At 49.3% G+C, this 17402-nt stretch overlaps 1 protein-coding gene across 2 annotated transcripts in view; it reads left to right on the top strand.

The window, feature by feature from the left end:
* The window catches only part of RFX3 (regulatory factor X3), a 176905-nt gene that overhangs the window by 56876 nt on the left and 102627 nt on the right, over positions 1-17402 (top strand). For both annotated transcript variants that reach the window (XR_006680000.1, XM_004714454.2), the window contains exon 3: positions 6929-7026. Coding sequence is in view for 1 of the 2 variants with exons in the window: in XM_004714454.2 (XP_004714511.2) it covers positions 6929-7026 (98 nt within the window). In the remaining variant the exon portion in view is untranslated. The remainder of the gene's footprint in view (positions 1-6928; positions 7027-17402) is intronic.

Here is a 17402-nt window from a genome sequence, read left to right as displayed (position 1 = left end):
CAAGCCTCTCACTGGGCTCACCGTCTCTCCCATCTCAGGGGGTCCTGTGAAGCCATCTGAAGACCCTTTCGACTGTCCCCCAAACTCAGTTTGAAAGGTGCGCTGCCACCTTCCAGTGTCGGGCTTCTCCTCTCTTGTGAGAAAGACGGTGACGATCATAACACAATGAAGATCTGTCTTTTGGCAAAGCAGTTAGTATTGTTCGGGGCTGACGGTTATAAACGATTTCGGTTTACTATTAGAAAAGGATTTCGCTCTTGACACGCAATTCCTTGTATTTTTCTTGAAGCACATCCAAAGCAACATATTGTATAAATCCCTCCCCCAAATGCATCAAATCGTTCTGTTGAACTAGCACATTTCCCTTTGTGGTGTACTTTGCTTGGGTATTGGTTTATTTTATAAATAATAGAAATTATGACAATCTCCACAACGTAAGCAAACGTCTTTGTGATAAATACTACATTGGCGGCGTCTGCCACTTATCTCAGTATGTCTCCAGTACGGGAAGGGTTGCTTGTTTGATTCATCAGTGTCACCTAATGTAAATACAATGCTGCAGATATTCAGGTGTGTTGGGAAAAGGGCACCCGCCGTCCGTTGACAGAGAATGGATGATTTGCTGGTACCAGGTTATTTTGATTCTTCTTCGTTGCTGACAGCATTATGAGTTACCAGGTAACCTCTCAAAAATTAGCCTAAGGTCATGTCTAACTTGATATATTCAGGTCACTTTGATTCATTGAATGGTTAATTAAGAGAATTGTTGATTGTTCCCCGCAGTTCAATCTTGGCCCTTCTCTTTTCAGCTCGGATTTTGGCCACGTCACTCTTCATTAAAATTCAAAAGTGGGTGTGGGGGCGGGGGTGTTCATCCTCTTTGGGAGTGAGAAAGACATTGAAATTAGGGGAGAAAATGAATTTTCTCTATAGTTTATTTAATCAACTCCTTATCCCCTAAGGGCTCAGATAGGGTGGATAGTAAAGTAAGTGGATCAGTTTATAGATTTCTCTCTGTATTTCTCTCTTTCTCTCTGATATACACACAGACTGAAACAAACACACACACACACACACACACACACACCCAAAACTCAAACCTCCTGCTATTGACTTGATTTCAATTTATGGCAACATGATATAGGATTTTGAGACCAGATCTCTCTGGAAGCAGACAGTTTCTGCTTTCTCCCGTGGAGTAGTGGGTGGATTTGAACTGCCAACCTTTCCGTTCATAGCCCAGAACCTAACCCACAGCAGAACTGAGATTTAGAAATGTGTGCTGGACATTGGACTCCTGGGCATGGTAGTGGAATGCCAACAAGGTGTCATCTTGTTAATGCTAATCCAAACCCTTCTTCCTACCCCAAAGCAATGACAAATAAAATAAAGTATATATTTCTGGTCACCCTTTGACCAGAAATTAAAGTCCAACTGAAAAATAGTATCAAATGTTATTTGAGCAAATTTGAAACACACGTAATTACTTAGGAAAGAGCAAGGAGATAGCTCATTTTCATCTTATATACGTTGTGAAGAACTTTGGAATTTAAGGAGAGGGCTATACCATGAAGAAAATAGAAAATACTTTTAAAATGCTAACCTCACGCTTCCCGTTAGACTTGACATTGTTCTGACCTAGGTTGAGAAAATCCCCTTCTGCCCTTAGTTAACTGAAAATATTTCATAAATGGAAGTTGGGCAAAAAAAACTCTCCCTTTCTTCCATAACTATTGTGGATTCTATTGATGGGTTTTCTAATATTACACTGAGCTTTCCCTGAGCCAAATTCTGCCTGATTGTACTCGACTCTGATATATTGTCCTTCAAATACATTGTGGGATTTGACTTACTTCCATTTTGTTCAGGACTTTTTTATGTTCAAGAGGGAGTTAAGCCTGCAGTCTACTGCGTTTTGTTTGTTTGCTTTTCGTTCTTGTTTTTTAAATCAGAGTAATGCTAGCTTTATAAAAAACAATTGGGTGGTTGCGTATCCTGTATCTTATAAAATGTTTTTCTTACATTGACTTTTTTTTCCTTGTAATGTTTGATAAAAAACTCTTCAATGAAGCCATCCAGGCCTAAGTTTTCATATGTGGGAAGGGTTGTGATTGTAGTTTCAATTATGTGTGTATGTGTATACATATTATTATATATGAATATGTGTGGGTATGTGTATGCATTTCTACATTTTGGCTGCTAATTGTAATCGTTTGTGTCTCTTGACACAAGTAAGTTAATTTACGGGTATCACGTCGTCCCTTTCAGTCTGTGGGATACGTGGTGATGGTGTGCGTTTCTCCATCTCCTTACTTCTTATCTTTTTCTTTAATTTTGTTGACATTTGTTCTGTAGCCCCTCGGCTTATCGTGGAATATATGCTTGTACGCTACAGCGTTCGTCCATCCTGCTCTTGTTGTGCAGAGAGTCATGTGAGTGCGTTGGTAGTTTCTGCACCCTTAGACGTTTCTGTCTCTTGTCTCTGGTGCATTTTGGAGAGAGGAATGTGGAAGCCGCATCATGAGCCATGTGGGCTTTGTTGCTTCCCTGCTAGGTGGTCATTTGTTTATCTTCATGCCTTTAAGATCCTAGCTACTATATCTTTTAATAGCCAGGCACCATCAGCTTTCTTCACAGCACATTTGCTTATGCACCCATTCTGTCTTGCAGTCTTGAGTAGAGACCCAAATGTCTGTCTGCTTCCTTTATACTTAACATATAAATATATGTACATAGGCCTATATCCCTATTATTATATATAAATATATTTATGTGTACGGCTTTTTTGTTTTTTATCTAATTTTCTTTTTGTGTGTATGGATCCTTTGGGATTTTCTTACTGTAAGATCATATCATCTGTAAATAATGATAGTTTAATTCTCCCTTTCTAGCTCAGTTGCCTTTTGTTTCTGCCATGCCGAGTGTGCCCGAGCAGGGTCTGTCTACACGAGGCTGAGTAGCACTGGGCGCCCTAGCTCCTACTTCCCACTGCTGTGCTGGGAGCTCAGAGATTCTTATAAATGCCCGGCCTCCTGGCGAGGATGCCGATGGCTATTTGCAGCTGCCTGACTGTTCTAATCCAGAAGCACCCTTCCACCCTGAGTACCTGCCGAGCTCTGCAAAACAAAGCTGGCCCAAGGACCCATTCAAACCCTGGCCCACTGTGCTTTGCGAGGTAGGGCTGCTCTGCCTGCCCCAGAACCAGGTTTTAAGTGGCACTGTAAATGTAGGCTGCTGCCTTTTAGACCCCTGCCCAGCTGGGGAGGGGATAGGCCAAGGGCAAGGACAAACACCACAAAGCTTTCCTACAGTTTTACCTTGTGCTCCCCCTCCCCCACCCCCACCTCCCCCATTCACTTGGTTACTGTAGACCTGCAATCAGAGCTCTGAGAAAGTGGACCCAGGATGCTTTTGCTGTGGGCGTCTTTGTTTTTGTGGTGGGGCAGGCTCTCAGGGCTACCTGTTGTTAGGTACCTTCAGGCCCACTCTGACTTCCAGCTCCTCTGCCGTCTTCACAATGGCAGGGCTGCTTGCACTCACTGCTGCAGCCCCTATGGGGATGTGATAGTCCCTCTGTGTGATTATCCGTTTCCTTCCAGGTCTTCTTCCTTTGCTCTGAACCTCTACTTTACCAAAGGGCACCGGCCCCCTCTCCTGATTGCAGGAGCCCTGGTGGCAAGAGTGGGTTGCATGTTGGCCTGCTAACCACAAGGTCAGCAGTTCGAAACCACCTGCTGCTCCCTGGGAGAAAAATGAAGCTTTCTACTCCTGTCAAGATGTGCTGTCTCAGAAACCCACTCTGTCCTCTGGGGTTGAGACCCACTCAGTGGCAGTGAGGTTTTGAGGTACTGTCCTCCTGATTACATGTCCAAGTCAGCCAGACGAAGTCAGTCCACGGTAGTTTGTAGGGAGCATTCTGGTTGTACTTCCTCCAGGACAGGTTGGTGCCTCTCTAGCAATCTCTAGTGCATTCAGTGCTCTCTTCCAGCACCACGATTCACATGTGTCCATTCTGGTCATCCTTGCCCTTGTCCAGCTCTCTCTCTCACGCGCACACACGCACACACACACACTGGTCATCCTTGCCCTTGTCCAGCTCGCTCTCTCTCACACACTCTCTCTCACACACACACACACACACACAATGGTAAATACCAAGACTTGGGTCAGTACCTTAGTTTGTTTCTTAGTTTCCAAAGTGATGTCTCCAGTACCTATGTGACATTTTTGATCTGGGCACTAATTTTTGTTTATGGACATGATATCTGGGTTCATTTTCATTTGAACTATGCTGCGTCCCCCCACCTTTCCCACTTCATCTCCATATCGCTCAGCACAGGAACCATTATTTAAACATGTGTTGTGTGGCCTTCTGTTCTCTTGCCAACGTGTGTGCACATACATGTGCACATACATGCAGATGAAGTGCTTATTTCATCGTGTGAAATATCACCGTGTGCTTGGCTCCACAACGTGCTCTTTCATCTGATGAAACGACTTAGAGCCCTTGCCACTGGAGGCGGCTTGGCTCGGGCTTCGGTCCTTGAACCTGGGCAGGGTGTCCGTGTGCTGACTTCTTCCTCGCTCTCGCTGTGGTCCTCCCTGGGATGTGGCGCAGCAGCTCTGTCCCAGTGGAGGGTGTTCTCTGGGAGGAACTTAGGAGAGGATTCAATAATGTGCCTGTCTGTAAGTGGGCTTGCCAAAGAAGCCGAGGGAGCTGTAAGGCTGCCTATTCTGTTAAACTTCTCCCAGTTGTTTCTCGAGCCCTTTTGTAGTACCTGCAGACCTATAGCGTGAAACAGTGAAACTTCTAGCTTCCTCCGGTTACTTTCGATGTTGTGTTTTCAGAATCTGCTTTTATCGCTCATTTTTCATTTTAGTTTCCCGATTTACCTATTAATACATATTCACCGCTTTTCCTTGGAAGTTTTTATCTTCTTCTTGTTGGTTCATAGAGGCTGTTTGTATATTCAGGCTCAAAACCAAACAACAGTGAAATCTGTTGCTGCTGTCCTGTGGATTCCGACTCATGGTGAGCCCCACAGCTCGGAGTTCCCTGGCTGCCCTCTTCCCTACAGCAGACCACACACAGCTTTCTTCCACAGGGCAGTTGGTGGGTTCAAACTGCTGGCCCTTTGGTTAGGAGCCGAGTGCTTAACCATTGTGCATCCAGTGCTCCTTCCGACTCAGCACACCAGCTGTGCATCGGAGGAAACCCTAGTGGTTCTCAGTGGTTCAGAGCCTGGCTGCAAGCTGAAAAGTAGGCAGTTCGAACTCAGCAGATGCTCCTACTCTGTCCCAGGAGACAACTGCGAGTCAGGACCCACAGCACACAATAGCAACAGCCTCCTCGACTGTGCGTGCTGCCAAGAAGTGACTCGCGCCTGTGTCTCCTGCCTTTGGTCGTTCAGGGGTCAGTTGCCTTACAAACCTTTATCTTATCCGTGTCCAGATCCACCGGCTCTCAGGGCACCTCCCACTGGAACGAGTCTTTTTTTAGGAAGGGTTCTCCTTCCCAGTGTAATGAGTGTTTACATGGTTTTATGTCAACCTGCTTTGCCTTCTTTGCTATCCCTTTTTTAAAAGCTCATTAATTAGAATGTGGGTATTCACACGTGTACATGTGACCCAAAAAAATGTTCTGATAAAATCGTGTAAGCTTGCTTAGCTTTGGCGTTGCCTTTAATTTTGCTAAGAAAGCTTTAAAAATGTTTTCAATGAAAACATTGTTAGTCTTCAATACTTCAGAGCCTCGTAGCATGGGAAGGCTTGAATCCTTCTACGTAAAAAGAAATGTGTTCCTTTGAAAAGCATTTTCGTCATGTACCGTGACGAGGTCCTCTCTGGTATATATATTTAAGTGGGGAAAAACCCAGCTTGGGGACCAAGCCAAAAACTCACTGCCACCAAGTCCATTCCAACTGATATCAGCCCAGAAGGACAGCAGAACTGCCCCGTGGGCGTCGGAGAGTTTACGCGAATAGAAAGCCCAGTCTTTCTCCTTCGGAGGGGCTGGTGGTTTTGAACTGGTGACCTGGCAGTTAGGAGCCCAGCAAATAACCCCCTACATTATCAGAGCTCCTAGAGCTCAAGAATAGCGTGTATGATAAGCAACTTGCTGTCTCAGACCCATCTGTGTGTGTGCACGTGCGCATATCCGAGTGTAAATATACACACTTGAGAAGCTTCCAAAAGTGCGTGGGAAAATGTCGCGCAGTCCCTTCGCAGGTGCACACATGCTGATGATCATATAGGCACCTGTCTCCTATGACGGAGAGACAACGGAAGGAGAAAGGAGAGAGCGTGTGGGCACGGTACGATGGCAAGCAGGGGAGCGGGACTCTGAAGATGACCCTGTCGTTGTTGCTCGTTACCCTTGCATCCACCCCAGCTCCGGGACCGCTGGACGCCAGAGGTCCTCAGTGGCCAACGTTCTACAAGTAGATCTCCAGGCCTTCCTCCCGACACACGATGAGTACATGGGACTTGGTGCATGTACTAGATTTGCACGCTGGCATCCTTTCCGCAGTCTTCTGCAATAGGGGGTCTTTGTTGTTTTTTTAACTTTAAACGGGCATTTAAAACTGATTGTTGTGGTAAGCAGAAACCTCTAAGCAACCAGCTGCGTTGGATTTGGCACGTCATCCAAAGACACCAGGGGCCTTCGACTTCTCGACCACACATGGGGAGTGGGGCAGACACCTGCGTGCCCACAGGAAGGTGTTGTGCCTGGGTGGTTTAATGTGGGTGCGCCACATGTCCCGGTGCACGCCTCCTAAAAGAACCGTGAAGGGAAGGCCTCCCTAGAAGCCAAGATCCTGGGCCTGGATACACTGGGGACCGTGAGGAGCTTAACACCCCCAAGCCACCCCCAGCGCCTTTTCCTCCCTTTGGACCGCTCTCCAGCGTCACCATGTTTGTTTTGCAGGTACAGCAGGTTCAGACTGTGCAGCAGGTACAGCATGTCTACCCAGCTCAGGTGCAGTATGTGGAAGGAAGCGATACCGTCTACACCAACGGAGCCATGTAAGTCCACTTACAGGGGTCTCTGCCCTTCTCTCACTGGGCGACATGCGAGGACTGGCCCCTCCCCTCCCTGCACCAAGCCTGCATCGTCATAGCAGCCCTGTACCAGGGTCACCTGGTTCGGTGGGTGCTGAGGGCTGCATCTCAGCTTATTTGAATGTGTGCTCCTGTCCCCTCTCACTGGGCCCGGCGGGGACACGTTCAGTGGCTCACACTGTGATGTCCCTGTAGCACTGGCCCCAGCTGGAGGTAGAGCTCATAGTCTGTGCAGCTGGTTTCCAGGTGGCCACGTGTGAGGCCACGATCAGAAAGACCCGCAGGACAGAACCACCAGTGACTCATCGAGAGAACGACGATGGAGCTCTGACTCCTGTAGAGAGTTAAAATCTGGGAAACTCGCAGGGGCCGTTCTCCCCTGTCCAGTGGGGTCACTGTGACTCAGTATCAACTGGCTGGCCATGAGTTTCTTTAAGAGACTTTGCTCTTTTAGAAAGCAAAGACATTACATGCATGTCAGTAGAAATAAATATGACTGTGGCTACCAGGAGGGGAGTTTTAATAGAGGCGAATTCAGGAAGACTACATCAAAGTCAGCCTGGTTTTCCTGTCTGAAGCCTGACCCCCATCTACACCCTCGTCTCCTCCCCTGCGATGGTCACAGACATGGAGACCTCCCCCCCTTGGTTTTTCAAGCGTTGGGACCACGGTTCAGGAAGGGGCTGTGTAAGCAGATGCCCTGAGCGCTTTCTCACCTGCCTTCTGGGACCATTATGCTTAGGCTCGCCATGTGTCCTGAGGTCAATTCTGATCCTCCCACCACCGACCTCATCATCATCTGTGGCTCACTTCCCTCCATGGGGGTGGGGGTGGGGGGAGGGCATGACCCTGACCCTGGCTCCTGGCATGATTTCATTGACTCGCAAGATTAACCCAGGGGCTTCGCCAAGCCAAAACAAGCTCACCGGCGTCCAGGGGATTCTGGCTCACAGCAGGTGACCCCACTAGGACAGCGGGTTGCTGCTCCACTGGGGGTCCGAAGCTGGAAGATCTTTATGGAAGTCTGCGAGCCTATAACTCTTTAGGGAGTAGAGAGCCTCCGTTTCCCCCCAAACAACAGCTGCTGCTGCTAACCTGCTAACCTCGTCATTAGCAGCCCAACGCAGGTGCTCTCAGCCACCAGGGCTCCTCCAGGGTACAGGGCCATACTGCTCTCAGATGCCCAGACAAGTTTTGGTTTCCTCCCAACCATCACGTCTACATGCCAGGCGTCCAAACCAGGAACGAGGGAGAAGGTAGAGGGGGAGATGTGCAAGGAAAGGAGTGCTGGTGGTACAACAGGTTAAGCACCAGCTGTCAACAGTCTCCGTGCATCAGAATTGGAGGCCCGAGACAGAGCAGGGGCTGTCCCCATAATTCACCGCCGGTATTTGCTTCCATCCCAATGGCTCCGCCCACAGCGCTTCATCATGGCTGGGTGCAGGGGCCTTGGGGAGGTGAGCGCATCGCTTCCCTTGGCCCTGTGCTGGCGCATAGCCGGGGCCTTGGACTGCTGGAGTGGCTGTTGAGAGAGTTGACCTTCCAGTGTCCCTTGCTATTACGCAGCGTGGAGCCGTGGCCTGGGCAGAGCAGAGAGATCAGGCTCTGCTTCCTCTTGGCAGTAGGAGGCTTTCTGCCGTTTTGCTAACCTGCTTCCCTGTGCACATCTGTCAACCAGGCTTCCTTAGCTTATCAAGGGTACTTTGCAGAACATCTGGAGGAATAAGCACTCAATAAGCTCGAGCTATTCATCTAATAGAGCGTACTATAGTCATTCAAAAGACCCCTCGTGGTATAGTTCACATCCTCGGAAGCCCACAGGGGCTGGTCTACTTTGTTCTTTGGGGGGAATCACTGTGAGTCGGATTCAATTCGATGGCATTGAGTGTGGCGTAGGTTGGAATAGTTTTGTGTGCACACTTTGCTGTCTGATTCAGATTTCTGTGTATTGCTTGTGTATTTCCACATCGTTCCACCACTGAGCTCCAGGTCATCTCATACCAGGTAAACTTGGTAGGGAGGATTCTTTTAAAAAATTCATGGGAAAAGGAGCTGGAAAGAGATGGGAGTTTTCCAAGAACTATGTGACACCCTCTCGGATGAGTTGAATGAATTCCATTCATCCAATGAACAACCACAGCAAACTTGTAGAGGAGAAATAGCACCTCTGACATTGGCCTGTGGATGTGTGGAAGTGGTTCCCTCTAGGTCCACAGTGGGTCCTGTGGTCCTGGACTCCTTTGGCTGCATGGTGGCGAAGCCAGGAGTTCTCCGGGCACAAAGCCCTATTAGCTTCTGTCCCGTCTCTGGGCCCAGATCACCTCCGGGACTGCAGGCAGCCGTGTCACAAAAGTGCCCCCTTGGTCATGGGTGCGAAGAGGCAGCCATCAGAAAGGGTCCCCGTCTCTGCAGAGTGCGATGGCCCCCGAGAGGCTTTGCCCTGTCACCTCTGTTTTCCAAAGAAAAGTCACCGCAGTTGCCAGGTTGCCACTCCAAGGGCTACAGTGCTTCTAAGACGTGACGGACAACTAATGGCACGTGAAAGTCGGACATTGCTTACGGAAGGCCGAAGAAGAATGGGTGCATTTCACTCCCGGTGCTGGCGGAGAATCTTGAAAGTACCATGGACTGCCAAAGTACACACCAGTCTGTCTCAGAACGACAGCCAGAATACAACTTAGAGGCAAAGACGGAGAGACTTGTTCTCACTTACTTTGAACCTGTTGTCAGGAGAGACCAGTCACTGGAGAAACATTGTGGCAGTTACATAATCTCCTGTCAACTTGAGCAAAGGGGTGGAGTCTAGCCTGTCAATCAGGCCATAGCCAATGAAGCCTCTGTGTGGGCGTGGCCTTCTCCTTAGAGTTCTGGGAACCCCTTTCTTTCTCCATGGAGGCAGTACACACTCTTCCTGCGAAACATTCCTGTTGACAAGCCACATGGAGCTACGCTGATGGAGCCAGAGCCCTGGAGCTGGAGGAGCCATGTGGAGCCCCACACCAGCGCTGAAATGCTTCCGCTGCCACTGGATCCACAAGGCTTTCCACCCACTGGCCTGTGATCTTCCTGCATTCGGCGTCATTGCATGCGTTGTGTGAGTCTGAAGGGGAATTTATAGACTGGTATCAGACATATGGGCTCATATCACACTTATGGACTTGATCTGGCTTGGGCTGGGATGTTTTCTTAATATACAATTACTCTTTGATATAAAGCTCTTTCTTATACACATATGAGTGTCTGTGAATTTGTTTCTCTAGTCCACCCAGACTAACACAGACATCATGCTTGGTAGAGTGGATGGCCAGTGGAAAAGAGGAAGACCCTCTAGGAGGTGGACTGACACGGTGGCTGCAACCATGGGCTGAAACGTAACAGCAGTTGTGACGATGAAGTGGGACTGGGCAGTGTTTCGTGGTATGGTATGTAGGGTTGCCGTGGGTCAGAACAGGCTCAGTGGCACCTAACAAGAAAGAGCCCATGAAAGCTGAAGTCCAGGAAAGGCAAAGATCGGCCAGAGAAGGAGAAGGTGAGGACTCTCCACTGACAGGCTGGTAGGATCGTGGTGAGGCTGCCCCTGTCCTTGGTGGAACGTGGTGGGACCTGGAGAGTCAGGCAGTCCCGCCCACTCCTGTCGCTGTCCTCATCAGGCCTCGGTACCACTGTCTGGTCGTCACCAGCTCACTTGATTCCGATCTTCCAGGATACTGTAGTGCTGACAGTTGACGACTTAGACCCTTTGTCTCCGCTGCTCATCTTAGGACCTTTGTTTTCCCCTGGTGGTGGTGTGGTCATTCGATGGGCTGCCAACCATAAGGGCAGCCATTTGAAACCACCAGCAGCTCCTCGGGAGAATGCCAGGGCTTTCTACTCCCATAAAGAGCTAGTCTTGGAAACTCGCAGGGGTAGTTTGACCCTGTCCTATGAGTTGCTATGAGTCGGCATCAACTTGACGGTGGTGAGTTCTTTGGTATTCTCCCTCTTTGTGTGTGCTGTAATTCTACGTGAGCCAGGGAAAATGTTGCAAATTCTGCTGCCACAGATGTTAAAGTGTTGGGGTGTTAACCTCAAGGTTGACTGTTCAAACCCACCAGCTGCTCCAAAGGAGAAAGATGAGGCATTCTGCTCTGGTAAAGATGTCAACACCAAAGTTCACTGCCATCAAGTTGTTGCCAACACATAGCAACCATATAAGACAAGGTAGAGTGCCCTTGTGAGTAGAAAGCCCTGTCTTTCTCCTGAGGAAATCACAGGCGGTTTCAAACATGGGACCTTGCGGATTGCAGCCCAAATGCACAACCACTACACCACCAGGGTCTTGGAAGTCCTTGGCAGCAGCCTCACTCAATGCCATATGGTTGCTTTGAGTCGGAACCGACTGGACACCAATGGGTCTGGTGTGGTGTTAGAGCCCTGACAACTGGCTCTCAGGCAAAGTCCCCCTTGGGTGTGATGATAACAACGTTTTGCTGATGGGGCTTGCTGAAGTTAGGGACTCTGGTCCTGGCCGGGAACTTTCAAGCCCCCAGTACTAGGCCCACCGCTCGGCCTGTGCCCTGGTCAGGAGTGGTTTGCGACACTCTTGTCACCATGAGACATGGCTTCTCACTCACGACATGTTGGTGGCCCTCACTGATATGTGTCACCACTTTTGAAAATGCGTAATCGTTATAATTTGATGATACCTAACTGTTTCCTGGCTTGCGCTGTGAGTAGAGACAATTACTAACACCCTAACCGGCTGAGCAGTGTGGGTTGGCGAGTGATCGTGCATCTCAGTTGAACAATCAGGATGATGGCTCCTCGGTGCTGGGCGATGGGATGCCTGCTTCTTCCACGGAGAAGATGCTTCCCAGGCTTTGGGTTGTGCTTGCTGGGGCACTGTTCCTGTGGGAAACCACAGCTGACAAAAGTTCCTGGGAAGACTCCATTGGCTGTCAGTTATTCCGTTTTCCCGTTGTTGTTGCTGTTGAGACCCTCTCGTATCCTGTCACATTGCAGGGGTGTTGCTGAGAACATTGTTGCAAAGGCTGTGCCACAGTTCTGCCCCCTTCTGTCAAACTCACAAACTCACTGGCCCTTTGCGAGCCGAGCCTTAGGCCAGGGGAGGGCCGCCCCAGTGGGTTTCTCAGACTGTAACTCTTGACGGGAGTAGAGAGCTTTATCCTTCTCCTGCTTGACTGCTGGTGGTCTCCAACTGCCCACCTTGCAGGTAGCAGCCCAACTCAAAACCCATTCTGCTGTTGGGGCTCCTGGCCCGCTTCTGCAGATTCTTAACCTATGTGATCTCTAATCCTTTTGAGCCCTGTGGTTAAAGAAGCTGGGATACATTGCCTGCTACTGCAGAGAGAGAATCTGTGTCGATCCACAGGTCGCTGTATAGCTGAAACATCAAGGCTTTTAATTTTTTTTCTCCTTCCCCATGTCCCTTTGGTTTTTCGTGTTTATTTTCAGACTCCTGCTTCACCTGTCCTTTCCTCCATTATGCTAGCTGAAGTGGACAGAAAGACAACCTATTACATTCTAGCCAAATTGAGAATTTTCAGTTGTTTTACAAAGATTTTCTTCTATAGACTCCTCTTTTTCAGCTGACTCACTATTTAAGAATAGCCAGTGTTTAGTAGGAATATTTCTCATAATCTGCCCCTTTTCAGTCAGTTGTGGATTTCCCGTCAACTCCTGTGTCCACCCCTTGCCTTGGAGTTGAATTCCACCTCATAGTGGGGTCTGCGGTTGGCCCTCTCATCTCACTGCCGTGGAGTGGCTGGTGGGTTTGAACAGGATTTCCTGAAGCACCATTGCTTGAGAGAGTTCTGAGGGTAAACGTGCAGGAAGACACTGCACCCCAACCCTCTCCTGAGGATGCTCAGTTTCTATTGGCCTGGTGGCACTGTCAGGAAAGCCTTGGACTGCTAACCTCAAGCTCAGCAGTTCAAACCCCCCAGCCACTATGACGGAGAAAGATGAGGCTGCCTGCTCCCACAGTTACAGCCTCAGAAAACTCTCCCCAGGGGCACTGTGGGGTGGAAAGGATCCCTGGTGGCGTAGTGGGCTGTGCATCGGGCTGCTGACTGTGTGGTTAGTGGTTGGAGACCAGCGGCCCCTCTGCAGGAGAAAGACTGGTTGCAGTCTCAGGAACCCACAGGGGCAGTTCTGCCTTGTTCTCTAGGCTCGCGAGTTGGGATCCACTTGATGGCAGTGAGTTTTTTGAGACTTGGTGCGCTGGAATTATCTTGATGGCAGTGGGGTTGTTTGTTTAATGGCTTTGAGAACTCTTTTAGTTAAACTCAGTGTTTTCAAAAACAGGATCTCAAAGCACTTTTATCTGAATAACATCTGCTGAGACTGCGGGATGGGTCATGAATGCTTTGTCATTGAAGGGCTTATTCAGTATCCATAAGCACACAGGTTACACTCACCTGTTCTTAAAATCGTCACCTCTTGGGAGTCATCTGCATTGTCCACAGCCATCTGTTAACTTTTTTCAAAAAGATACAATAAGGAACCTTAAAAGCCATACTCATAAGTCCTTTCATTTTCCTCTTTGAGTGAATAGTGACGTTCAGTATTTGCAGGTGAAATTGCACTTCACCATTGTGCCCCCTAAAGTGTCAAAAGGCAAGGATGTCACTTTGAGGATTAAGGTGCTCAAGATCCAAACCACAGGGGCCTGGTTGGGGTGCTAACCACAAGGTGGACAGTTGAAGCCACCAGGCTCTCCCAGGGAAAAAGGAGGCCACATGTCCCTAAAGGTTCATGGTCTTGGAAGCCTTGCATAGCATGGCTACGAGTCAGTAGGTTTTAAAAGATAAGTTATGCAGGCAGTCCCTGAGTTACAGACTGCTTCTAATTGCCCATTAATGTTTATATAAATGAACCCTCTCTTGGAAGCTCTACAGCAAAAAAAAACAAAAACCCATAAACCTACTGCCACGAATTCCATTCTGACTGAGAACACCTGTACACAGGGATTCTGAGGCTCTAAATCTTTACCAGAACATCTTTCTCCCCCAGACAGGCTGCTAGGTTTCAGCCACCGATCTCGTAGACAGCAGCCCGATGCGTAATCCCCAGTACCACCAAGGCTCCTTGTGCCACCCCTTACTCAGCACCATCATCTTCCCTTATAAGCACAGGCAGCTTTGAAAATTACAAAACCCAAAATGCCCACTGCCATTGCCTTGATTAGCTTTGTCTCTCTCTTGAGGATTGGCTGGTGGGTTTGAACCAAGGACAGCACCACAAGGGCTCTTCTCCCACTGGAGTAAAATGAAATAAGAACCACGGGCGCTTGTTCCTGCTGCCCTACAGGACAAAGAAACACCCTTGGGAACGGGTCTAGTTCGTCACCCGGGGCTGCCTGCAGATGAATTGGCTCAGGAAGTATCCACCGTTCTTTGGCTATCCATACGCTGTACAGAAACGTCCATGCCTAGGAACTTTTCAGCATGGGAGGCTTTCTTCTTGAGCATCATCATTGGATGGCCCTGTCTCTGCACCTTTTGAGTATCGTCCCTTAGTAGAACACACCGGTGTCACATTAAGGGCAGTGTGCTGTGTGGTGTTTTCCACTCCAGTAGATGAACATCAGAAGAGAGCTGATGATCACCCTTGAGGTTGTTTACAAACTCGAGTTTCCTCTCCTCCATAACGTCTTCTTTACTTAGTTATCGCCCAACGTGTGACCACGATGCCACCGGGCCGATAGGTCTTCTTTCTTAAAATCAGAGGAAATGGATGAAACCCACACAGGAAGGGGCTTTTAAAAAGCTTCCAAAAGTCGGTAGGGAAATTCCACTCCTGGCATTCTGTTTGTCCTTTTCCCTCCCTCCTTCTTCACTAAGGCTTCCTCACTTGGTCCTGGAGGCCTGGCGGCTGCCCTTATAATCTCACACGCATGGTTATTCAGAGAGTGTTTACTTGGCTGGCCTCATTGCTCCCCGGCAGCCCTGACGATTGTTGAACGGAAAACGAGGGCCTGTAGGTGAGTTCAGTTCCAGACCCTAAGGGGCACTAAGGCTCCTAGTCCCAGAGGCCCCACCAGTCTGTCGCAGAACAGAAACCCTGCTCTTTCTTAGGTTATGAGTTCTGTTCTGCAGTCTCCCCACCCCCGCTCTGCCCAGGACCCCCTTATTGCAGCTCCTTGTGGAGCCATTTGGCCCCATCTCGTTCTTCTGACTGCCAAGTCCTGGAGCCGGATGCTCGTGTGGTCTAGTAGTAAACTAACCACACTCGTGGCCATCGAGCCGGTGCTGACTTACAGACCCACTAGGACAGGGCAGAACTGACTTGGAGCTTGGAGACCAAGTCCGGACGGGAGCAGAAAGCTGTGTCGTTCTCCCATGGAGCGGCTTGTGGTTTCCAGCTGCTGACTTGGAGTTAGCAGCCCAACAGGTCACCGTCATGCTGCCCCCATTCGTGGACTGCACTCATTGTTTCCATGGACCTTCAATTTTCCAAGAGGCCCACATTAGCTAGGCCTTCGATGGCTGCACACAACCCTGAAGACCCCAAACACTGCGCACCATGTAGGAGGTCGGACACTGTCTTTGGAGGCTGGGTTGTGCCCGTTGACCTTGCTTTCACCCGAGAATAGGGTCCTGAGCTCCATGACTTACTCCCACAGGCGTTTGGTTCATTTTTCAAACTTTGCCCCCCTATATGCACCCACCCCATGCGTCGCTATTGTTACAATGAAGGTGAAATGCCCAGAGACAGATATCCTAATAGAGGGTTGTGGGAATCCTCCCACTTGCCACCCCACCACCTCAGCCCCGTGTCTTGTGTCTGCTTATGCATCTCCTCGTAGAACACAGTTAATTCAGGATGGTGTCTATAACAGGATTTATGAAGAAATATATTCGCCACAGAAACTGGGGTTTGTGTCGTAACTATTATAAAGCAACCACAGAAGGGATGCCTGATAAACATCTCCTTTGCTGGGGGCCAAATCCTGTAGAAGGGGAGGGAGAAAACCTGCTTGAGGAAAGGGGTTTTAAAAGGCTGGGAATCAAGGTATCGTGCCTCAAGAAGAGGCTGAGTCTTTCAGGATATGAGTTCAACACCCCCCACCCCCATCTAAAGGAAGCCAGGGGCTGATTCCCAGAGGGTGGGCTGCTTCTTGACCAGGTGGTCTAGAAAGGGTGGCAGCAGCAGATCCTGTGTCACCCCCAGAAGCAGTCAGACTCATAGATGCCCGCACCTGCCCCACTTGAAGCCCAGGGTCTAACCCTGACTGGCTTGGGTTGAGCCCTGTCTCTAATGAGTGCCCTGTTTCTCCCCTCCTCTTCACTCCCACGCCTCTCCTGATTGCCTGCTATCCAGGCTGGCTTCCTTCCCTGAATTACAATGAACGAAATTGCTCTCTCCAGAGGTACTGTTGATGGCCTCCACTTGCTTAACCTAATAGACGTTCTTGTAGATTAAATTGACTTCATCTCGAGCAGTCAACCCGTCAGCCCCTCAGCACTCACATCACCCTGGCTCTGACGCTGTGTCCTCCTGTGTCCTCATCACCTGATTGGCACCTCCTCAGTCTTCTTACCTGGCCAATCATGCCTCCATGGCCTGAGCTCCAGAGTCCAATTTGCGAGCTGACTTACACCTGCCCTCTGGTTCTCTGCTGCCCCGGGCTGGGCTGTGTGCGCCTCATCTGCATTGGCTTTCCCCCTGCCCCTTCCTGCTGATTCACATCTCATTGGAGAGCCCTTTCCTGACCCCCTAACTCAACACAATGATTCTGTCCTGTTCCCTAACACGGGCCACTTTCCATCCCCAGAACTGATGGTCACCTGTCTTCCCCTTGTCTGTCTGCCGATCTTTCCCTGCATTTGTTTTCTCTCCACTAGAATGAGAGTTTCCAGTGGGCGGGGGCCTACTTGTTTGCTCCTCTTCCTATGGCCAACACCTGACACTGTGGCACACGGTGGGCACCCCATCTGTAGTTGTTGAACGCATTAAATGACAAGTAGCCTTGCAGGCAGTCCCCAGAGACAGACCTCGTGCTTGGCTAGATTGGCTAGTAAGAAGCTCACCTTTGTGAATCAGCGCTTGGTTTTGTTTTGCTGGGGGATCGGACTTATATCCTGACAGGCTCAGGCTCTCCTAGAGGTCCCAGTTCGAGGATCACGGATAAAAGAAGACCCTCAAGGAGATGGACTGACATGGTGGCTGCCACTATTGTGAAAACAGCTAGGGACCTTGCCGCATTTCACTCTGTGGCCCATGAGTTTGCTGCGAGCCTGAACTGGCCCAGAGGCAGTAAACAACAACAGACTTTAATGACAGTTAAGACAGGAACTTTAACTCTCAGAGAAAACTAGTTTGATGAGAACCAGGAG

Source organism: Echinops telfairi, unplaced genomic scaffold, assembly GCF_000313985.2.
Source record: "Echinops telfairi isolate 266 unplaced genomic scaffold, ASM31398v2 ScPeMD7_25;HRSCAF=90, whole genome shotgun sequence".
Taxonomy (NCBI): Eukaryota; Metazoa; Chordata; class Mammalia; order Afrosoricida; family Tenrecidae; genus Echinops; species Echinops telfairi.
This window is presented reverse-complemented; position numbering and strand designations above follow the sequence as displayed.